At 38.8% G+C, this 24,884-nt stretch overlaps 1 protein-coding gene across 5 annotated transcripts in view; it reads left to right on the top strand.

The window, feature by feature from the left end:
* prickle2b (prickle homolog 2b) overlaps positions 1-24,884 on the top strand; it is a 281,903-nt gene that overhangs the window by 23,650 nt on the left and 233,369 nt on the right. For 2 of the 5 annotated variants that reach the window (XM_080183199.1, XM_080183183.1), the window contains exon 2: positions 16,801-16,886. The exons of 1 other annotated variant lie outside the window; for it this stretch is intronic. Coding sequence is in view for 3 of the 4 variants with exons in the window: in XM_080183183.1 (XP_080039309.1) it covers positions 16,801-16,886 (86 nt within the window). In the remaining variant the exon portion in view is untranslated. Of the gene's footprint in view, positions 1-7,771; positions 7,853-9,729; positions 9,872-16,800; positions 16,887-24,884 lie in introns of those variants that run through there. 2 more of the 5 variants (XM_080183190.1, XM_080183176.1) reach the window with 2 other exon arrangements.

Below are 24,884 nucleotides of genomic sequence, written 5' to 3'. Positions count from 1 at the left end.
CTGAGCGTTGTTGGAGCTGCACTCATCCAGGCAAGGGGAGAGTATTCTAAACACTCCTGATTTGTGCTTTGTAGATGGCGGACTGACTTCAGAGGGTGAGGAGATTGATTTACTCGCTACAGAATTGCTGGTCTCTGACTTGCTGTTGTAGCCACAGTATTCATGTGATTGGTCAAGTTCAGTTTCTGGTTAGTGGTAACCCCCAGGATGTTGAAAGTTGGGGTTTTAAATGATTGTAATGCAATTGAATGGCAAGGGGAGATGGTCAGATTCTCTTGTTGGAGATGGTCATTGCCTAGCGCCTGTGCAGCGTGAATGTTAATCACAACTTATTACTCCAAGCCCGAATATTCTTCCAAGTAGTGCTGCATATGTACACAAACTGTTTCAGTATTGAGGAGATCTCCACCTTATGAGAGAGGGATGGTCATTAACAAAGCATTAAAGATTGTCCACCCTGGGACACTACCTTGAGAGCTTTTAGAGTGATAGCACATACTAGTGGCATCTTATCGAGCAGAATATGGAATATATAAAGTCATTATTGGACTTTCAAATGTTAATGTTACAGAGTTCAGATATAGATTTCATTTAATTTTCAATGCTTCACATTTTATTGTGGCAAATAAAGAATTTTTTTCCAGTTGATTGCTGCCTGTTTGATTATAGAAATGAAGTATAGGTATGGTGATTATGCTGCAAAGCATTAGAGTTCAATGTTGTAATCCATGTTTTTACTTTAGTAATTTCAATTTGAAACTTAATTTTGAAAAACTCTGGTAAAATTCAAAATCATTCCTAACTCAGAGCAGCAGTTGAATCTAAGGAAACAAAATATTTCATAGAATTACACAGAATATACTGCACGTTCGTACAGCATTCGTAACAATCAGTTCTTAGAAATCTTTTATGCTCTCCAAGAACCTGATACCATATTTTCACCATCCTTCCACATTTATCAGCATAACATATCTTCCCTCCACCCTTGTATGCTTATCTTATCTGCCCCTTTAAATGGATAAAATGTCAGTGGATAAATCAACTACAGATTAAATTAAGGCAGGTATTTTAATATAATACAGTCCATGAAAAGGATGACAGCCCATGAAGTTAAGGATTAAGTTGAAGATGAACAAGGTGTTTTAGTAAAGTCATGTTGAGCACTCCACAGACAATAAAATGTTGAGTTTTACTGCCAAACCCAGATGTTAGAGAAAGTCCTATTCAAACTGCACAATGCTCTATCAAAAAAAAACTTTTTATCTGATCTCTGGATGAGGACATTGCTGACAAGGCCAGCATTTATTGTGCATTTCTAATTGACCTTGAGAAGGTGATGATGTACGATATAGTTCTAAATTAGGATGGTGAGTGACTTGCAGGAGAATTTCCAGGTCTTGATGTTTCCTTGGGTTTGCAGTTTGTCTTGTTGATGATACACACTGCTGCCATTGTGTGCTGATGGTGGGACGGGTGCTGATCAAGTGAGCTGCTTTGTCTTGGATTGTATATTCTGGACAGCTTGGATGGAGCTTCTTGAGTTTTTAGGAACTGCATTCATCCTGGCAAGTGGAAAGTTTATTTGGTAGCATGAGCTTTCAGAACATTGCCCTTTCATCAGGTGAGTGAAGAGTTCAGTTCACAAACAGGGCACATTTGGACACAAACTCAATTACAAGATAATAGTTGGAATGTGAGTTTTAACAGGTAATCAACTCTTTACAGGTGCAGACAATGTGAGTGGAGAGAGGGTTAAGCACAGGTTAAAGAGATGTGAATTGTGGCTCTTGGGTCACTCGATCTGTAACCCTCACGACTTGCCTAGGTTTGCAAAATCTCACTAACTGTCCTGGTTGGAGACAATTCACATCTCTCTGACCTGTGCCTTAACCCTCTCTCCACTCGCATTGTCTGCACTTGTAAAGAATTGATTACCTGTTAAGGTGCGCATTCCAGCCATTATCTTGTAATTGCGTTTGTGTCTATATATCCCCAGTTTGTGAGCTGAGCTCTTCACTCACCTGAAGAAGGGCAATGCTCCAAAAAGCTCATGCTACCAAAGAAACCTGTTGGACTTTAACCTGGTGTTGTGAACATGGATTCCAAAAGGGAAAATTTTGCTTGACCAATCTTATTGACATTTTGGGAAGGTAGTGGAAGAGTTGGGTGTAGATGTAGTGGAAGATGATGTAGAAGGTGTAATTTATCTAGATTTTCAAAAGACCAAAAGAAGAATGAGGTCAAAGATTGTGCGTCAAAGGACATATGATAGCTAGCTGGCTTCAGTCCAAACAGTGTGGAATAAAAGTGAGTTATTTAAGGTGGCAAGTAAGGGATAGTGTTCCATGAAGATCGGGTCACTGCTGATTACAATTTACACTAACGATTAGGACTTGGAATCAAAAACACTTTTAAATCTGAAGATCTCACTTTTTTGGGGAGGGGAGGGAAGAGAAGTTCATTACTGAAGAGAATTGCAACAAATTATTGGAGGACAAATGAAGTTTAATATTGATAAATGTGAGGTAGTACATTTTAGTAGCAAAAATAGATCATGGAGCAAAAAAACAAAAGGGATCTTAGAGTATAAATACATCAATCATTAAAAGTGCTGCAACTTAGTGAGACTGTACATAAGTACCATTTTCCCAGAAGCAGTTCAAGGAAAATCTATAATTTCTTTAAAAGGCCTGAAATCTAATTGTTTTTAAGAATATTTGTTTGAAAAGGACTTCAAAAAGTTGCATCAATTGTAATTTTCTTGGATAATCAATAGTACAACGTGATCTGGTAACCATTGACCTGGAAGCAGTACCAAAGAAAAGTAGGTTAAAAAAGCATCCACCTGGCTGGCAGACACAAAGGAGGAGTTGGAGAGTGAAGGTGATCAGACTCAGAGAAAGCAGACAATCAGAAAGAGGAACTCTGAATTCCTGTGAGAAGAAGCAAATCCCGTGCAAGAAAGTCTGTTTTTTGATGCCAGAAAAAGTGACAGGAACTTTTGGAGGTGGCTTAAAAAGCTCTAAACTGAGGAAATCTGTGTGAATAACTTGGAGACACTAAAGAGCTGTGTGTTTTCCCAGAAGTGGTCAGAGCATGAACTGGTATGTTACTAACTGGTCAGTTGTAAAGGAACACTGGAAAGTTATACTATCAGGGCTATTGTGATGTGAAGGAGCAGACCATTTGTAATGATGTGCCTTGCAGATAATCATACCTGCAAAAAGTATGAGCTATTGTCAGTTCGGACTTCTGTCATATCCTGTGTGAATAAGGACCACCATACTGTAAAACAGTGTAGTGCAGCGTCTGTGTGGGTGCGATGAAAATGCTTGTGGTTACATAAGATGTACGGTTGTATTAACTAAAGTGAAATTTACCTTTTTTGTCTGAAGTTTAATTTGTGTTGGTTCTGATTTGTGTTAAAGTAAAAGCTAGAAAAATTGGAAACTTGGTAATTCTTTCCATTGGGGTCTTTCAGTAATTTGATTAGTTCATAGCTTACTTACAAAGATCATTACATTTATTTAAAATAAAACAAGCATGAGATTTTATTTCTGGAAGATAGTTTGATCTCCATGGAGACAAGTTGAAAAATTGAATTTCTTGTGAATAATTCATAGTACATAGGCCATAAGAGCAGGAAGAGGCATCCAACTCAGCCAACGTGCTCTATCATTCGATAAGATCATGGCTGATCTGATTGTGGTATCAACTTCACTTTTCTGTCTGAACCCACCCCCCCCCCCCCCCCCCAACTCTCAACTTCCTTATCTATCAAAAGTTAATTTCAGCCTTAAATAAATTCAATGACCTAGCCTGCTTTCTAGGGAAGAGAATTCTGAGAGGAAAAAAATCCTCCTTTAAAAGAATACCTCTTATTTTTAAACTAGTTTTTAGTCTCTGCCAGAAGAGGAAACATCTACCTCAATCAACGATCATCCAATTTAAGTGCCCTCAGGATCTTAAGTTTCAATAAGATCACCTCTCATTCTTAACTCCAATGGATGCATGCTGAACCTGTTCAACCTTTCCTCATAAAACCCTTTATCCCAGGAAGGAGTTGAGTGATCCTTCTCTGAGCTGCTTATAAGGCAGTTACATTCTTCCTTGGGTTAAGAGACCAAAACTGTGTGTTCTTACCAAGGCGCTACACAGCTATAGTAAAATGTTCCTGTGTTTAATGGAACGCCCCTTCCTATAAATGCCAAAACCAATTTGCCTTTCTAATCACTTGTTTTAAGTGCATCCTAACTACTTGTGATTCACATACCAGGACACTGAAATCTCTCTATACTACTGAGTTCTGCAATAAGAACATAAGAAATAGGAGCAGGAGTAGGCCATCTAGCCCTTCGAGCCTGCCCCGCCATTCAATAAGATCATGGCTGATCTGTCGTGGCTCAGTTCCACATTCCCACCCTCTCCCCATAACCCTTAATCCCCTCTCTTATCAAAAACCCATCAACCCGCGTCTTAAAAATATTTAGCGAGGCAGCCTCCACCGCTTCAACGGGCAGAGAATTCCAGAGATTCACCACCCTTTGAGTGAAGAAATTCCTCCTCAACTCCGTTCTAAACTGCCCCCCCTTTATCTTGAGGCTGTGCCCCCTAGTCCTACTGTCCTTTCTGAGCAGGAAGAGTCTCTCCACCTCTATCCTATCCGTCCCATTCATCATCTTATACGTCTCAATGAGATCTCCCCTCATTCTTCTAAACTCCAGCGAGTACAAGCCTAGTTTATTCAGCCTCTCCTCATAGCTCAACCCCCTCAACTCCGGTATCAGCCTAGTAAACCTCCTCTGCACTCCCTCCAAGGCCAAAATATCTTTGTGCAGGTGCGGCGCCCAAAACTGCACACAGTACTCCAGCTATCTGTTGTTTTTTCTTTATTGCTTTTCTATTCTTCCCACCAAAGTGAACAAGTTTACATTTTCCTACATTATACTCCATCTGCCAAATTTTTGCCCATTCTCTTAACCAATCTATATCTCCTTGTAGATGCCTTACGTCCTCAACAATGTACTTTCCAGTCTGTCTTGGTATTGTAGGCAAACTTAGCATTCATACCTTCAGTCCCTTTATCCAATTCATTGATATAGATTGTAAGTAGTTGATCCTTGTGGCACTCCATTAGTTACAGCTTGCCAACCCAAAAAAGACCTAATTATTCCTTCTCTCAATTTCCTGTTGGTTCGCCAATCCCTTATCTGTACTAGTACGTTTCCACTTGCACTATGATCTTTTATTGAAATTCAAAGGATCGTAAAAGATGTCACATTAAGACTTTTACTGTAACAAACAAAACCCAGTGTAAAGTAAACATAATCGGCAATACATTAAACTACAGAAATGATATTGCTGTTAACTTTCTAAAGCAACTGACAGCTGCATGTCACCTTTATATGCTAAGCGGCACTATCCACTGAATTTTAGTCAATACAGAAAACAGTCTAAAATTACTCCTAGCTTCGAACAAGTGCATTTTGACGAGTTTCACTGAGTTGTATTGTCCAGAATCTGTGGAAAAATCTTTGTCATAGAATTTCTATAGTGCAGAAGGATGCCATTCTGCTGCACCCACTCTGACAGAGTATCAGACCCAGGCCCTCTACCCTGCTCTATCCCTGTAACTGTAACCCCACACATTTACCATGGCTAATCCATGCCTTTGGACAATGTAGCATGGCTAATTAATATTCTGCACATCTTTGGACACTTAAGGGGCAATTTAGCATAGCCAATCCACCTGATCTGACCTGCACATTTTTGGACTATGGAAGGAAACCAGATCACCTGGAGAAAACCCATGCAAACACAGGAAGAATGTGCAGACTTCACACAGGTGCTAAGCCAAGGCTGGAATTGAACCTGGGTCCCTAGTGCTGTGAAGCAGCAGTGCTAACCATTATGCAATTGTGCTGTGCCATGCGCTTCACCAGCAGCATGCCTGGAGGCTAACAGATAACAGCCTTTTTTCCTCTGCTGCTCACAACAGTTGCTGTCTTCCCTCTCTCTGGGGCATATGCACTCTGTTCCAGTCCTTTAAGTTAGTCTGACACAAGATCAAATGCCTCTCTCACTACATTTTACTTTGAATTCAAGGAAACACTTTGTACCCAAGGATACAGTTGAAAAGTAGGAAGGTTATGCTACACCTATATCACACCTTGGTTAGGATGTGGATATGCCGGCGTTGGACTGGGTTAAACACAGTAAAAAGTCTGACAACACCAGGTTTCAGTCCAACTGATTTATTTGATAGTAAACTCACTAGTTTTCGGGTTAGCTCCTTCATCAGGTGACAAAGCTAGTGAGTTTACTATCAAATAAATCGGTTGGACTGAAACCTGGTGTTGTCAGACTTTTTACTGTGTACACCTTGGTTAGACCATGCTTTGAATACTGCATACAATTGTGATTGTCATATAAAGAAGTTGCAGAGAAGATTTACAAGTATGATGTCAGAAACACAAACACACATACGCACCAGGTAAGGAGTGACAGAACATAAGAACATAAGAAATAGGAGCAGGAGTAGGCCATCTAGCCCTTCGAGCCTGCCCCGCCATTCAATAAGATCATGGCTGATCTGTCGTGTCTCAGTTCCACATTCCCGCCCTCTCCCCATAACCCTTAATCCCCTCGCTTATCAAAAACCCATCAACCCGCGTCTTAAAAATATTTAGCGAGGCAGCCTCCACCACCTCAACGGGCAGAGAATTCCAGAGATTCACCACCCTTTGAGTGAAGAAGTTCCTCCTCAACTCCGTTCTAAACCGCCCCCCCTTTATCTTGAGGCTATGCCCCCTAGTCCTACTGTCCTTTCTGAGCAGGAAGAGTCTCTCCACCTCTATCCTATCCATTCCATTCATCATCTTATATGATACATTTCCTCTTTGTAAAGGAAAAGGCTTGGGGATGACCTAAAGAGAGGTCTTTAAAAATCTGAAAAGTTTTGATAGAATGGATGCAGATAGAATTTTTCCTCTTTAGGGGAAGAGCCTAACTCGAAGATGTCAATATAAGATAGCCACCAAGAAATTTAATATGGAATTCAGAAGAAGCTTCAGCCCCAGTGGTGAGAATGTGGAACGTGCTACTGCAGGGAGTGGTTGAAATCAATAGTACAAATACATTTAAGGGGTACCTAGACAAGCATATAAAGGATTAGCTAATTCTCACGGCAAATTTAGATGGAAATGATGGGAGGAGATTTCTGTGGAGCATAAATACAAGGGTGGGCTGTTAGGTTAGACGGAATGGCTTGTTTCTGTGCTGAGTGTCAAATAACTGGCAGCCATTGGTCTGGTTAGCTATGCTCCAGCGCCGCCTTAGAGCCTTTTAGTGCCTTCTCCCTCACATCCGTCCACCATCTTAAAATATACTTTAACGTTAAGTTTGGTCAAGCCCTCCTCCAAGTCTCTGATGCCCTCCAAGTCTCTGATTCGATCTGATTGGCCGCAGCATCAAACAGCTTAATATAGTTTTGACATTTAAGATGTGAGAAATGTGACTTGGTATAATGTAACTGTAGAGCGGGGGAAAACATTTTTTCCAGCCACAGGAGTTTATTACTGAGTAATATGATTTATCCAAGAGAATGCAAACATAAACGGAGTAATGCTAATAAGTTAATTATTTGAGAACAATTCACACAAAAACCAATCGCAGTAGTAACGTTATAACGTACTTACTGAAGGACGGTAAAAGGGCGTATTAATAATATATTTCAGAAATTTGAAGCTACCTTTTGTAAAATATCTCTTAGAAGTAGCCATCTGGTGTGCTATGGAATGACGCACTGCCCAGCTCATACGGAGACACGAGGATGGAAAAGTTTGATAACCAGGTAATCTTCACGAACATATTAACACAGCGTGTGCATCACTGACATCTGCTTCTGTGATTGATGTGAATTTTGATCAACTTAAGTTATATTTTATAAGAATTAAATAATGTAAGTTTAACCATTTTTGTACTTAATCGAGTTCTCTGGCACAGGGGCGGGAAGGCTCCAGTAAAACCGACAATAGGTGTCTATAAATCTTTTTCAGTCGCCTAGCAACTAATACAATGAAATTGAAAGTAAGAAAGGAATCGGTGTCAGTAATTACAATGGTTTACAACTGCAAAACTCTGCATTTCTTAACGCATGTTTCGGCATTTGAAATTGCACGTTATTTGGAAAAGCGTTCACTCCCAATAGTTTATTAATAAGTCACCCTTGCGTGACTATCGGTTTATCCAACAGAAGGTAGATTTCCAAAGGAATTTCCACTGAATTTACCCTCGGCTACTTATGGTCTGATTAAGCTTAATCAGTCCCAATAATCATGTAAAGAACATTTAATGTAAACAGTTATAATACTTGACCGAAAACATGTTGCTATCAAAGGATGGGTCTGACAGTTTCGAGCTATCGCTGTCGCTTTAATCTTGTATATATGTTTTACCAGTGTCCCACGGTGCAATACGCCTGACGACCGTAACACGTGATTATTGACTTTTGGTCTGGCTGCTACCATAATGTAAATATTTTATAAAATTACATAAAGATGTCGCATTTAGAATGAAGTGGTTAATGGGAGCGTCTTTATTTTCAGCAATTAATTGTAGATTTGAGAATCAGTGCACTAGCAATATGCAACCAAGAGGTGTATTAGCAAGGCAATGTATAGCAAATTGTATTTCGAATGAAAAGCGCCACCAGCAGCGTTTACACAACAAATGTCCTATAGCTTCGAGTAGAAATTCTAAATATTTAAGGTGGTGGTGTCTGTTTGAAAAGTTGCTATCCATTGCCGACTCTGACATTTTTGGCTTCACCTTCAATCCATTTTCATATTGTTCATTTTTCTATCTGGTTTCCCTATATTTATTTAATTGCTGAAGACATCCCCAAAAGGCTTTGTTTCCTTTACTGCCTAGCATTTTTCGTCTCAGCAATGCTGATTGTTTGAAATGCAGATCCTCCCACGGAAACATCTCTGCCCTTCCGACTTTGATGGAATAATGAATGGGAAGAACAAACATAAATTAACAATGCATTCTCCCACAAATGTTTAATTTGATTCCAAATCCACCTATGAATTTTATAATTGCCGCTGCCGTCCCTTATTAATTTGCTGTTATATCTCTGTTGCTGTTTGGAAACTAGACTTTGTCATCTGGCAGGTGATCCCCTTTCTACAATCTTCCTCTTTTATCAATGCTGCATAGCGGACTGTGTTTCTCAAAACTTTCCCATGCTGTGCATTCTTAATTGTAACGATTTATTCAGTCTCCGGTTCTAATTCATTATTTCCCAGGACCTCAAAACGGGACCCCATGATTGTCCATTTCCTTTTGCAATCCTAAAACATCAGTTGAGGGAAAATACTTTTCGGAGCACTATTATAAGCCTTGGTCCTTCACTTTAGTTTCTTAATGTAAAGGACATGGGTATTATCTTCTCACTCCCCTATCTGATTCATTTGAAGAATAGCTGTCTACCTCCCGTTGTATATCGAGGAAAAGCAGTTTGCCCGTTACCACAAAGTGTTTTGCAACGATTAGAAGGAAGAAAAGTGAAATCCTGTTATTATTTCAGAGCAAAGTGTAGCACCAAATCTAAAATGAAAATGCCCTTTCTGGTGAAGAGTGTTGCCTCGATTAGTTGCGGGGCGGGGTGAGTGACCGGAAGACGGGGAATTTCCATTCACAATATTGTTGGGAGTCGGTAGGAACTAGAGCGCCGCTCTCAGGAGCAGTAGTTACGGAGTCAGCTAATTTCTCTTAGAATCGTTCCTGACTGCTCTCCGATTAAGCGGCACTGACATACTTTGACATGTTTAGTCGTAACTCGAAAAAGCGAAACTCAGGCAGATGGGTGAGTATGTTGGATCGAGCTGGGTTGTGTGTATTCGGGTGACCACCTTGCGCGTCGGTGTATTGCAGGGGCATCGTGAAACCGCCCTCCCCCCCCATCGTGAACATGACCGGGACCGAAAAAGCCCGCAAAGGTTAAGAAACCGTCCGGTTACAGCACGAAGTCATCGCTGCAGGAATCGATCGCCCTTTTTTTTCGGAAAATATGGGGGCCCGCAAGTGGAATTTGGAAAGCACGAAATAATATTGGGCTGCAGAAAGAGAGCGGCTGTTCAAACCTGCAGCTCTACCTTTCCCTTCTGCTTGCGCTAGCAAGTTTTTTTGACGCCGTGGTATCAACCTTTCATGTACTCACCTTTCACTGGTCTGCCTTTGTTTTGTGTATTGGGTTAATGGGCATGAAATGTGAGTCTAGTTCTAAGAACAGGCAGTTGCTTAGGGAGTAGTACAGTATGTCAATCAGGTTCAGCTGTCGGAGACGGCTTCAGTTGTGGATTGGAACGATCCCATTAAGATGTCTGGGAAGCGGAAAAAGATCCTATTGCGTGCACAGTACGTGCAAATTGTATTTTTGAGATGTAATTACATTATAGTTACATTGTTTGCACTCTTGCTGTGAGCTTTGCAAAAGGATTTTTTTTAAATAAACATACTGTCACTTCATTTATGCCATAAAATGTTGAAGTCGGAATTTTTAATATTAAAGGCTCTGCTGCATGTTGGAAAACTGGTGATTTTTTTTCGGAAGAAATAAAAGTTTGTTGGCTGTTTAGATTGAAACAAGGTTTTAATTTTATGACGATCCGATCTTGCCATGAGTGATAAAATCCATCTTCTTTTCAAGTCATTTGTGTTCATTAATCTAATTAGCCTTTCAAGATGGAGTCTTTGAAGTCAATGTGTATCAAAAGTGAGAGGGAAAAAAAGTTTAAATAATTCGAATTTATCGGCAACACAGACATTGAAATTCAAGACGATAATATGCGGAACCCCAGCAGTGAAGCGAACCTGTACTTCAGTTTTGGCTAAATGCAATTACATCATAATTAAGGCAGTGATATCCCATTACTAAAAAAACAGATATACCTATCCAGACGGACGGTAAAAGCAATTGAGTTACGTCTTTGAAAAAATAATTAGTACGTTTAGTTTATTTCTTGCCTAAATATCTTGCTTTGACAGATAAAATGAGTAATATATTTTGTCTCTTATTCTCTCCAAATTAATCCGTCCAGCCAAGTGGATCTTTTTTGTTTGCTTTGGAGTCTGACCACTATGGTGAAAATCTTAGACATAAATGGCATGTATTGAACAGCTAAGGTTGATCTCATTCGAACTTTTATGATTGATAGATTTTGATGTCATTATATGCATATTTTCTAATAATCCTATCCCATTTAAAATTAGTTCTGCATTTGTTGTGTTTTTCTGATTTTTTTTTTATCCTCACTTCTCAGGAATGTTCCCCTTCATGGGGGCAGAGTTAAGGAATTTTGTAAAGGATATATTCCTAGATCCCATTGTTACCATTTGGTTAGGGACTGTTAACATTTAAATAGAAAGCTAAACATCTCGATGTAACCAGTAAAACTAAACCAGCGATCACAATTCTTAAATGAAGCACAGACTTTATTTTATATAGAACAAATTAAACAAAGTGAATGTGATCAAGGTTAATACTGTAACCTATCACCAAATTTTCCTTTCTAAATTTCCCACTTGTGCTTCCCTCATTCCGTTTTCTATTTTCAGGTTGGGTTTGCCTCAGAAAGACAAATTTGAAAGCGTAGATTTCATCACTGCGTGGCCCTAATCTTTTAAGTAATCAACCCCAAACTTGCTTTAATTGCATTTACTTGCATTTTATAATTCAAAAAACTAAAGGCTATATACTGAAATACATGAACAAAGCACTAAAGGGGCACAGAGGAGATTCACCAGGATGTTGCCTGGGATGGAACATTTGAGCTATAAGGAGAGACTGGATAGACTTGAATTGTTTTCTTTAGAGATGAGAAGGCTGAGGGAGACATGATTGAGATGTATAAGATTCTGAGGAGTATGGACAGGGTGAACAATAAGCAGCTTTTAGGGGTCAGTCATGAAGAGGCAAAGTATTAGAGTGAGGGGCAGGAGATTTGAGAAAAATAAAATTCAGTCAGAGGGTGCTGAGAATCTGAAATGCACTGCCTGGGAAGGCTGGGGAGAATGCAGTAAGAAGTCTCACAACACCAGGATAAAGTCCAACCAATTTATTTGATAGTAAGCTCACAAGCATTAGTTTACTATCAAATAAATTGTTGGACTTTAACCTGGTGTTGTGAGACTTCTTACCGTGTTTACCCCAGTCCAACGCCGGCATCTCCATATAAGGCTGGGGAGGCCAGAAACCTCATAACCTTTAAAAGGTATTTGGATGAGTATTTGAGATATCATTACATTCAAGGATATGGGATAAACATGACTTTACTGGTAGTTATTGATGGTGCAGACTTGATGGTCAAGGGGCTTTTTCTACGATGTATGACTTTATGACTATGAATGAGATATATTTGCAATACCATCAGCATGGTAAGGATATTTGTTCACCTCCAGTCAATTTTTGGTTTAAGAAAGAACGTGAATTTATCAGAGTGGTTACAGCACAGAAGGAGGCCATTTGGCCCATCTGCAAGAGCAAATTGATTAATTTAACCCCCTCATCATGTCTCTCTAGAATCCTAGAAAAGTTAAGTTACAGAAAGAGGCCATTCATCCCATTGTGTTCTGTGCCAGCCAAATGAGAAAATAAAGGCCAGTCATTCTAATGCCACCTTCTGTTATCTGGCCCATAGCCTTGCAGTTTACAGCACTTCAGGTGTAGATCCAGATACCTTGTACCAAATCAGTTGAGGGTTTCTACTTCTTCCAGCAAACCGAGCAGTGAATTTCAGACACACACACCAACCTTTGGGTGAAGAAATTCTTCCTAATTTCACTCTAATTCTTCTACAAATCATTTTAAATCTGTGCCATCTGATAAATGACCTCTCCTCCAGGGAAAACAAAATTTTCCTGTCTATTCTATCTAGGCTTCTCATTATCTTGTACATCTCTAGTATATCACCTCTTCAATCTTTCCTCATTGCTGTAATTTTCTAGCCCTGGCAACATTCTTGTGAATCTGCTCTGTGCTCTTTCTAGAGCAATTATTTGCTTCCTGCAACATGGCGGCAGGAACTGTATGCAAAATTCCAGCTGCGGTCTAACCAGCATTTTATACAGTTCCAGCATTACATCCCTGCTTTTTTTTTCAATAAAGGAAAGCATTTTGTTTGCTTTCCTAATTATCTTTTCCACCTGTCCACCACCAAATTTGTAGACATTCACTCCAAGATGTCTCACTTCTTTTATCCCTTTCAGTATCCTCCTGTTTGTTGCATATTCCCTAGCTTTGTTTGCCCATCCCAAAGCCAGTATGTCTCACTTCTCTGGATTGAATTCCACTTGCCACTTTTCTGCCCACTCAACCGAATCATTGATATAATTCTGGAGTTGACAGCTGTTCTCTTCGCCATGAACTACACTGTCAATTTTTGTGTCGTCTGCCAATTTCCCAATCATGCCTCCCAAGTCCAAATCATTAATATACCACGAACCACAAGGGACCCAACACTGAATCGTGTGGAACACCACCAGAAACTACTTTCCATTTGTAAAACCATCCATCAGCCATTAATTATCCTTTGTTTCCTGTCACTGAATCAATTTTAGATTAACTCATCACATTCCTCTGTATTCCATGGGCTTTTACTTTTTTGACTAGTCTGCCATGTGGGACCTTGTCAAGTGTCTTAGTAAATTCCGTGAACTACCTTCATCTATCCTCCATGTTAATGCCTCAGATAAATGCTTAAGTTAGTAAGACACGACCTTCCCATAACAACAAAACCATGCTGACTATCCTTGATAATCCATGCCTTTTCTAAGTGACACTTTATCCCCAAAATTGATTCTATTAATTCGCCCACCACCGAAGTCAGACTGACAAGTCTATAATTAATTAGCTTAGTTTATCCTTTGCATCATTTTTAAAATAATGATACAAGTTTGCAGACCTCCAGTCCTCTGGTACCTTGCCTGTATCTGGTGAGGATTAGAAAATGATCCTTGGAGCATCTGCTATTTCCTCCCTATCTTCCTTCTTCAGTAATTTATTCACATTCAAGGTAACAGTTCCTCCAGTATTACTTCTCTCATTATGCTGATAGTATCTAATATTTCACAATCCTCCTCTTTAACTAGAATGTCTGTATCATCCTTCTACAGAGACCAAGTATAAGAGCCCACATCTTCTGCAGTGATGCATAAATTACCTTGTGCATTCCTGATGGGCCCTACCCTTTCCTTGGTTATCCTCTTGCTCTTAATGAACTGACAAATCATATTTGGGTTTTCCTTGATTTTACCTATCAATATCTTTTCATATGCTCTCTTTTTGCTTTCCTAATTTCCTATTTTACTTCATTCCTGCACTTCCTATGCTCCTAGGCTTGCTGCAGTATTAAGTTTATGTGACTGTCATAAGCTTACTTTTTCTGCTTTTATCTTATTACGCGTGCATTCTTCTGGGGGCTCTATACTTGGCAGTACCACTCCTTTCCTTTGTGAGGACACGTATACACTGTGCCCGTAGAATCTTACCTCCCACTGATTTGACACTGATTTTCTTTCAAGTATTTATTCAGTTCACTTACACCAGATCACTTATCAATTTTGTAAAATTTACCTTCCCCTGTTCTTTTACTCCTGTTCTGTCTTAGTCTTTTTCCATAATAATGCTAAATCGAACTGTGTTGTGGTCACTATCTCTAAAATGGGCACCCATTCACTTTTTGCCTTCACTCCCACACTCTCAATCAAATCTGCATCTCCCACACTATCAGGCAGTGCATTCCTGATCCTAACCACTCGCTGCATAAAACAAAGTATTTTTCTCATGTCGCCTTTAGCTTTTTTGCCATTCATCTTAATTGGCTTTCTCTGGTTCTTGTGTCTTCTGCAAATGGAACTGTTTCTCTCTTCTCATGACTTTACATAACTCAATCAAATCTCTTCTCAATCAATTCTCTTCCGTAACTAGAAAAGCTACAGCTTCTCCAATCTGTTCAATTAACTGAACTCCAAATTCTTGGAACCATTCCCTTAAGTCTTTTCTGTGCCTTTTCTAAAGTCTTCTCATATTTTTATTAATGCTTTCTTAGGACTAGGGGCTAAATTGATTTACCTATATTTGGAACTATCTTTGCACCTTTTTTGAATAAAGGTGTAACCCTTACAATCTTTCAGTCTTTGGCACCACCCCTGTATCTAAGGGGGATTGGTTTGGAAGATTATATGACTAGTGCCTCTGCATAGTCTCCCTTACTTCCCTTGCTATCCTTGATAAATCTGATCTTGTCATTGTGACTTATCAACTTCAAGTACAGTTTTTTAATGTCAATTAATTTTATTATCAATTTTAGCCCATCCAGTGTCTCAATTACCTGCTCTTTCACAATAACTTCAGCAGCATTATTTTTCTTAGTAAAAACAAATGCAAAATTCTGATTTGGTACCCAAGCTATGTTCTTTATCCCCATGTATAGATCTCCTTTTTAATCCCTACCCCACCTCTTATGACCTATTTATAATTTATACGCCTATAGAAGGTGTTTGGGATTCCATGTTTTATTAGCTGCCAATTTCTTTCCATACTCTCCCTTTGCCCTCTCATATTTCATCTCTCTTCCTCACTGAACTTCATACGTTCAGCCTAATTCTCACTTGTATCTATCAACCTGATAAGTGTCATATACACATGCTTTCTTCTTCATCTTACTCTCTTTTTTGTCATCCACTTGCTTGCCTACTTACTTCTGTTATGGGAATGTACCTTGACTGTACCTGCACAATCTCCTCTTTATAGGCAGTTCATTGTTTTGTTATGGTTTTGCTTGCCAATCTTTGATTCTGACTTACCTGGGCCAGATCTATTCTTGCTCTTTTTTGAAATTGGCCCTCTTCTGAATAAGTATTTTTATTCTAGTCCTCTTCCATAGCTAATATCTAACTTATGGTACAATGACACTGTTCTCTAAATATTTCTCAGATGGCATTTGACCCATCTCATTCACTAGAACCAGATCTAGCTCAGAAACATGCTGATCAAGAAAATTCTGAACATTTTTAAAAACCCTTCCCCTCCGCTCTTCATAGTATTACTGCTCCAGTTTATATTAGAATAATTGAAGTATTTGTGCTCCTTCTGCAATTTCCATGTAAATTTGCTCCTTTTTTCCCATTAGTTTGTGCCTGTAGATTACATATAAAGTACCTTATCTGTAACACTTCTTGCAACCTCAGGATGTTTCAAAGCACTTTGCAGCCAATCAAGTAATTTTGAAGTGCTGTCACTTTCTGCTAAAGATTATAGAATTCCAACTATTCAGAAGGAGGCCATTTAGTCCATTGAGTCAGCACCAACTTGCTGATAGAGCATCCCACCCTGGCTTTATCCCAATAATCCCCCTAACCTACACCTCTTGGGACACTAGTGGACAATTTAGCATGGCCAGTCCACCCAATCTGCACATCTTTGGACCGTGGGAGGAAACTGAAGCACCCGAAAGAAACCCATCCAGACAAGGGAAGAACGCGCAAACTCTCACACAGACTATCACCCAAAGCCGGAATTGAACTCGGGTCTCTGGCACTGTGAGACAGCTGTGCCAACCAAAGGTTCTGACCACATGGGGATTATGGAACTAAACTGCAAATGGCATTTCACGCAATTAAGGAGTCTTCCTTTGCTGTTGAAAGTTTCTTTTAATATTTTTCGTTTTTGTCTTCTATTTCTTTAATATATTGGAAAACTCCTCACAAGCTATATTATTACATTGTACTTTACAGCTCTCTGCAGTGGATGACCCAGAGAAAGGGCAACCCTGTAATGTATGTGGAGACCAGTGTCCTGGGTTAACATTACATAATTGGAGGTATTAACATTTTTGGTCCCTTTGGACATTATTTATAAATAAGCAGCTCATTTGTTATATTTGCATAATAATTTATCTCAGTTGTCTTTTATAATAAAATTCTAATGTTCTTAAAAATCAACAAATGAGGATGGTATGAACGAAAATCATCTTTAAAAAATGAGTACTTCTAATTTTTCACTTTTTTCTGTCCTTGGATTCATTAAAGTGCATCAATGCCACTCTATACTGGAGCTAAATTTGTGAGGAAGTAAGTGGGTGTTCTGTTTAGTGAGCTACAGGAGCTGTATATAGATGGTTGGCTCTTTGATTACAAGCCAAGTTGTGCATAATAATTTTACTCTGCCACAATAATAATGAAAAAAAAATCAAAATTTTAGTTGCATTTCTATCATAGTTTTCAATTTTTTCCTAAAAGTTGTGAATTCTCGGTGATATAATGGGCAGTTCCTGGTCATTCTTTGACACTTTGGCATTTGTGTTGTTTAAGGAAGTTGTATCTTGAAAAGAGCTAATATTGTATATTTGTATTGAGATTTGTTCTGTATTGTGTCACTTCAGTTGTAGTGTGTGGTTTATCAGATACCTGGTAAATATGCATGGATTACTTTGTATGATCTAGATAAAACATGGAGATAAGAGAGAAGAGTGAATATACAGCCTAACTCTAGTTGCCATAGCTATTACAGGAGCAACATGCCCTCCTTTACACAAAGGAAAACATAAAAACAAAAAATAATGCTTTAATGCATTCTACACATGTGAAGGAATCATGAACAAGGTTTTAAATCTGAGGCCAACACATATATGTTTGCTTTACTCTGAGTAAAATTTAATTATTAAAGATATTTATACCCTGTGTATTTTGGTGTACCTTTTGAGAATCTATTTACTTTCTGTATATTGAGGTTGAGAAATGGTTACTGGATTTTAATGGATAACTTTCATAGGGCAAAGAGCAATGCAATGCTACACTAGTCAGCACTATTGACAATAGACATTCCTCGGATGTCTAGGTAAAACAAGTTGTTTGTTCATCATTTCTTTTCCTCCATGACTCATAGTATTTAGAAATTATGTAATCATCTGAAAATTATTTTTGAATATTTGCTCCTTCATCCCAACACTTGCCTCTGTAAATCTTCAAGTATTTAAAATGAATCTTCCAATGATCATTTTATAAAGTTCTAATTTATGCACAGAATAGTGCAAACAAAATGTTGGATTTGTTTTACGCTTCAGTTTTATAATGAGCTTCTAAAGGTCCAATTAAAAAGTATTACCAGCAACAAACTTCTGTTTACTTTTTTATTTCTGCTTTAGTTTAAATCTTTTAGTTTAAATCAGGAGCCCTGGAAAGGCAATGTTATGTTTCTATTTATAAGTTATACCATAAATTTAGAGTATAGTAAATGTATGCTACAGAAAAGATTTGGATCATGATAAGTGTTGAACTGTGCTGCATTATGAAAAACTGATGAAAAATGTACAATTCAGGAAACCAATTGAAAGTGTAATGCTTTTTCCTTGTTGAAAGATAGTTGGCTTTTTAAAGACTTTGAGAGGCTAGTCGGGTCAGTGAACTGATTAAAAATGTAGACTATTGTACTGATTTAGTGTAGTACTAATGAATTAACCTCCATACTGCACTTTTTCGTTCAAGATATTTAGACAATATTGGTGAAATATTGAAAAGCTTACAATGGCAATACTCTTTCTTACCATAAGAGCAAAACAAGAAGTGTCAGATACTTAAATCTCTACTGTGATTTTAAAATCTGAACTCATAACTTACTACAAATCAAGTGTGAATTCTTTTTAAAAAAAACTATAAACATTTTATGGTTATCAATGGACACAAATGTAACACTGGGAGGAAAGCTGCATATGATTAAACCATTTTCCAACTAATAGAAAGTTATGTCAAGCCTACTCCAAAGTCGTTCATGAAAAGCTATACAAATACAGCTTAAAATCAAGTTAATGTCACATTTATGCCTTTAGAATAAGTCTCTGGCCTTTGCATGATTGCATGGATGAAACTAGTGTACAGCTTGTAGGAAATTGTTCAATATCTGTTATAAGAAGATTGTACAACATTGAAATTCTCCATGTGAGGAATCTTGGTCTGGTATGGATCCCCATTACTGGACAAACATGATTGAATAATATTGGTGTCATTTTGAAAATAATTATGTATTTTTCATGGTACTGGCATGGTATGTTATGATAGAGTTGTGCTCATGTTTAATGAGACTCATTACAACTAGTTCTGGCATTAAAAAGTTGCTATTTGATCTGCATTATTTGATAATTAGGAATTAATCTAAATATTTGTTTATAACTAGCTTGATTGTATGTCTAGAAGCATTAGTTTTCTTTTAAACTGTGTGGTCTATTGCATAGTAGAACATAAAGACAGATTATTCAAATATTAATATTTATGTTGGTGTTTGAAGAAAATATACGAGCTATTATTTAAATAGGCCATTATGCAAGTTTGTTTTATATCCCCGTTGTGAAGATTTAACACGTGCTTCTGTGACCCTTTTCTCTCTGATGCAGTGTCAAAATGTCATTCATTTGGAACGTTCCAAGTTTTTTAATCTTAAATGGCATGCTTACCAAAGATGCAAGACACTGTGGTCTACACTTGTGACTGTCATGGTGCCAATAGAAGATTGCGTAGCCTACATGAACAGAAGCAGTTACTATTTCCTGTTCAACCAATATGTGACCAGAGGCAAAAGAATCTGTTGAAGTATCCTGACAGTCATTCATGCATAAATAATGAGGAAATTGTGCAACAAGTTTGATTTGCAAATTCAAGGCAAGTCATTAGATGCCTTCTCAACAATCTTAAGGATTATCCTCCAACTCTGGATCCTCGTAGTCATGCTGAGGAACATAGGAACATATAGGACCAGAAGTAAACCATTTGTCCCCTCCAGCCTTCTCTGCCTTTCAATAAGATCATGGTTAATTGTAACGTTAATTCCACTTTCTGCCTGTCCCCATAACCTTGACTTCTTTAGAGATCAGAGATCTGTCAAACTCAGCAGAGGATTTATTATAACACCGAACTCAACCTTAAATATAGTCAAGCCTCTGCTCTCTGGACAATTTCAAAGATTAACAACCCTCAGAAGAAATTCCTTTTGATCTCAGTCTTAAATGGAACCTCTTGTTTTGAAATTGTGCATCTGACTCTAGATACCTACATAAGGGGAAACATCCTTGGGTGTCACTCCTGAAAAGTCCCCACAGAAGCTTATTTTAACAAGATTAGCTCCCATTTTTCCAACTCCAATGGATACAGACTCAACTTGCACGACCTTTGCTCAAAAGACAATTCCTTCAACCCAGGAATCAGTCCAGTGAATTTTCCTGAACTGCTTCCAATGCAAGTCTATCCCTCCTTAAATACAGAGACCAATCTGCAGTAGATCATGTGTGACCCCAGCAATGCCATATAAAGTTGTAGCAAAATGTCTCTATTTTTTACACTCTTTCTATTTGCAGTAAAGGTCATTTGTCTTCCTAATTATTTGCTACATCTGCATGCTAACTGTTATTCATGTCCAAGGACACCCAGATCCTTCTGAATCTCAGCATTCTGCCATCTCACTTCATTTAAATAACAACAGTTGGCTCTTCCACACTTCCCATCAGAGCAGACAACCTCACATTCTCACACATTATATTCTATCTGCCACATCTTTGCCCATTGACTTAACTGTGTCCTCCTCACAACTTGCTTTTCTTTCCATCTTTATATTGCGAGAAAATATGGCGCACGATGGTAAAGTGGTTAGCATTGCTGCCTCAGCGCTAGGGACCCAGGTTCAATCCCATCCTTGGGTGACTGTCTGTGTGGAGTTTGCATGTTTTCCCTTTTATTTGCATGTGTTTCTTCCGGGTGCTCTGGTTTGATGTGGAGATGATGGTGTTGGACTGGGATAAACACAGTAAGAAGTGTTGAAGGAAACGCAGTAGGAAGCGCTGCTCCTGCATCAGGTGACTAAGTCTATGGATCGCAACTGCTTGTATATTATCTTCTCTTCCCCCCGACTGACCCCATAAAGTGGCACTTTAATTCCATTCGTGCCACTTACTAAAGTATCATTCTGTTTCTAATTCCTCCCCTGGTCACCTATGATGCTGACTGCCTTCTTGTTGTAGAGTCAAATTGTGTTTGTTTTCTTTTCCTTTTATAGATCTGACTTTTTGCAATACATATCTAGTTGCAGTTGTTTCAATAGGAAGCATTACCGTTTGTTGTTGATCTTGCATTATTTAGCAGGGCAGTAGATAGATTGCCAGCTCTGTTTGAGCACTGATATTTTATGAAGTCTATGGACAGCACATGAACTTCGAGTCATGATTGTGTCAAAGGAAGCACTTAAGAGGTGGTGTGTGGAAGACCTTTAGTGGGCTATTTTTATCAAGTTAATCATATTTTTCAGCATTAAATTAGTGATCTGCAGGTTGCAGAGGTGGTACCAATCGCTCCAGCCAGCTGCCCACACCCTTCTGTACCACTAATGTAGCAGAAGACTATGTACAAAAGAATGCTACTTGCCTTGCCCGCTTGCTTCCAGTAGTAGCTGTACTTCACTCATTGTTTAAGTTGGAGGCTTACTTTCCTGTAGGTCATCTGTCATGGCTTTTCAGTTCCTCTTTTCTCATTTTCAAATGCCTCCCTCTTTAAACTGCTACTGGTTCTTAAGCCCTGCAGCAATGTGCCATCAATTTTGGGTGGAGCTGCCAAAATATAGAATAATGGACTGACCTTGGAAATCTATTATGGTTAGTGGGTGGACTGAGGTGCAGTTGCTGTGCGCTTCAACAGAGAATTGGAAAATGGAAAAATTGTGCCTGTAATATTTCAGTATTAATTTGCGATACCCGCATTGTAGAGCATATATTTTATATTGTGTATGTATGCAACATACATACCTCTAACTTCAATTCCAAAATTGGAATGAACAGCAACAAAAGCTACATTAATAGGAACAGATGCACGTGATGTTGTGGATTTGGATAGGGTTGTGTTGAAAATATTCTTCTGGTTTGTATTTCCATACATTTCTCTTGTATCTAAATTGACATTCCTATTACATTTACCCCTGGAGTGTCTCTTAAGTCATTGAATTTGGTCAGTTTATAGGACCAAGTGCTGGTAAGGTTTTTAAACGATGTATGTTGTACTATTATTCGTCTTTTTGTACCTTTTTTTGGAACTTTTTTTTACTTGAAAATAAAGTAGCATCAAAACTGCAGAGAAATCCAGGGTCTCCTACTGGATTTTGTCAGATATTTATTGTGTGCTTTCAGACATTTCAGTTCTAAAGAAATTGGTTGCTTTTATGTGTACTCTGTCTCAGATGACCACTATTGTGTCTTAGGTGACCACCATTTGATTTGGAGATCCCTTGGGCTGATGTTGGTGTCATGTTTACGTAAATGATTTATCCTAGGTTTTTTTATAATCTTGATAAATGTTTTCCTGACAACGATGCAAAGTGTTCTTGAAAGAAAGTAGCACTTCTCAATGCCTGGCTGTTGAAACATGATAACAAAATTACAGTTCATGCAGTTCTACGTGACACACAATCAGGGAATGGTTATAGCACAGAAGGACACCATTTGGCCCATTATGATTCTATTCTATGAAGTTGGTGCCAGCTCTTAGGAAGAGCAGCTCAGTTAGTCCCATTTCTCAGCCTTTTCCCCTGCAAATATTGTTTCTTTATTTAATTATTCAATGCCCTTTAGAAAATCGATCAATCTCCACTCCTCTCAGGGAATGCATTCAAGAAACTAACCACTTGCTCATTAAAAATGTGTTCACATGTTGCCTTTGTTTCTTTTGCCATACACCTTAAATTAGTGACCTCTGGTTCTCTTTTTTTGCCAGTGGGAACAGTTTCTTATATCTACTTGGCACAAAATTGTCATGATTTATCAATTTTCTTCTCTAAAGTTGTCATATGCTTTCTAAAGTGTGTGTAGAATTGAAGATGCTACTCCAGTTGAGGTCAAATCAGCATTTTATAAGATTCACCATGGGCAGACTTTTATGTTCCCCTGCTGGCATTCCTTCCACCTGATCCCCTGCCTGCCTGCACTTTTACTTGAGGCAGCCTCAGTTGTTTTGAGGCCTTTAAGTGTCCAATTATTGACCACTTAAGGGTTGATTGGTTGATTCCTGCCCAGCATCAAATTTGAGGCTGGGAGGAGAGATTCGTGGTTGAAGGAAGACTCCTTCAAGTGCCCCTTTTCATATCCCCCCTTCCTTAGATACTAATAAGTCATGTAGATGATGTATCAGTGACATCAGCAGTTCTCTCTCATGAATGTAATATTCTATACTCGAGAGACTTACCTAGTCTACAACCTGTCTTGAGGGGTAGCATGATGGCAGTGGTTAGCACTGCTGCTTCACAGCACCAGAGACCCAGGTTCGATTCCTGACTTGGATCACTGTCTGTTTGGAGTCTGCATATTCTGCTGTGTCTGTGAGAGTTTCCTCCAGATGCTCTGGTTTCCTCCCACAGCTGGTTGGCCATGCTAAATTCTCCTTCAGTGTACCCAAACAAGAACCAGGGGATTTTCGCAGTAACTTCATTGCAGTGTTAATAGAAGCCTACTTGTGACTAATAAATTAACTTTAACTTTGTACCTAGTGTTAATAAAACAGTTTAAAGCAAGTACCTGAGTAAGACCACAGTGTACTAGGGAAGATCGATCTCATATACCAGAAGCCAGGAACCACACCAAGCGTACATAGAACTTGTGGCAATACAAAGAATTATAGCAGCTGTGAGGAAAGCAATTTAGCCATTAACAGAACCATAGCAAGAACATGAAGGAAAATATGATAGCAATTCATGCTTGCAACCTTACAGGAGGCAAACTGGAAATAAGAACGCTATCCATACCTAGTGAGCAATCACTGTCACTACCCTGCTGTTTAAATGTCACGAGGGCTCACAGAGGCCAAAAGTGGGAGTCATGGACGCCCTTCATTTTGAGCAACATTGGGCCTTCACGTTAAGGAGCAGGAGCACCAAGTCAGTTTGTTTCTTCATGCTGTGAGTTCAATAGCAAATGACATTCTCCTAAGGCAAGTAGGGGAAAAGCTCTCTGCAGACTTCAACACTGTCTTCACAGCCTACAACACATATTTTTGTCTGCCATAGAACCTCACTTTAGATCAAGTGGCTCAATACACAAGACAGGCTAAACTTGGAAATAAACTGAGTTTTATAGGGGTCTGAATGACTCTGTTAACTGGGTAAGTCCATGGGCAGTACTCCCACATTCAAAAGCCTGTTAAAATGGGTGAAAGGACAAGAAACCCGATAGCAAAAATTTTAAGATATTTACATTGTGACGCAAAGAAACAACAGACACCAAAGCTTCCTAGCAGGGCACAAGGAAAGTCTCCACTGTGGGAAGACTGGACATTTCAAGCACTTCTGCAAAGCTAGCAACTTAATCAAGAAAGAAGACGAGAATGTTTATGAGACATGCTCTAAGAAATTGGAAATCAAAACAGAGATGAAGCTACACATTCTCTCAAGGAAGTGAATGCTCTTAAGACTACTGATCAGTTACTGTGCAAATTATAGGTTTTGATGCCGACTTTAGAATTGATAACAGAACTGGTGTTAACATTCTGACTGATATAGAATTGGCTTCAGCCAATAACCATTTATCCATCTGATACCAAATTGCAAGGTCCAGGTGATGCATCTTTCAATAAAAGGCAGGATAATTGCTCCTTTTGGAGCAACAGACTGTTGATTCTCTATGTTGCTCACAATCAACACAAATCTTAATTGAGTGCTATTGGGAATTCTGGAAGAAACAGATGACTAGTTTTCATCAACTCCATATCTTTCATGAACAATCTTTGACGTAAAACCAGTGGATTTTCAGCTTTCATAGAAACGTAGAAGATAGGAGCAGAGGAGGCCATTTGGCCCTTCA

This window comes from Carcharhinus amblyrhynchos, chromosome 3 (genome assembly GCF_965287045.1).
Source record: "Carcharhinus amblyrhynchos chromosome 3, sCarAmb.v2.hapA, whole genome shotgun sequence".
Taxonomy (NCBI): Eukaryota; Metazoa; Chordata; class Chondrichthyes; order Carcharhiniformes; family Carcharhinidae; genus Carcharhinus; species Carcharhinus amblyrhynchos.
Note: the sequence above shows the minus strand (reverse complement) of the source record. Positions and strands in the feature narration are given on the sequence as shown.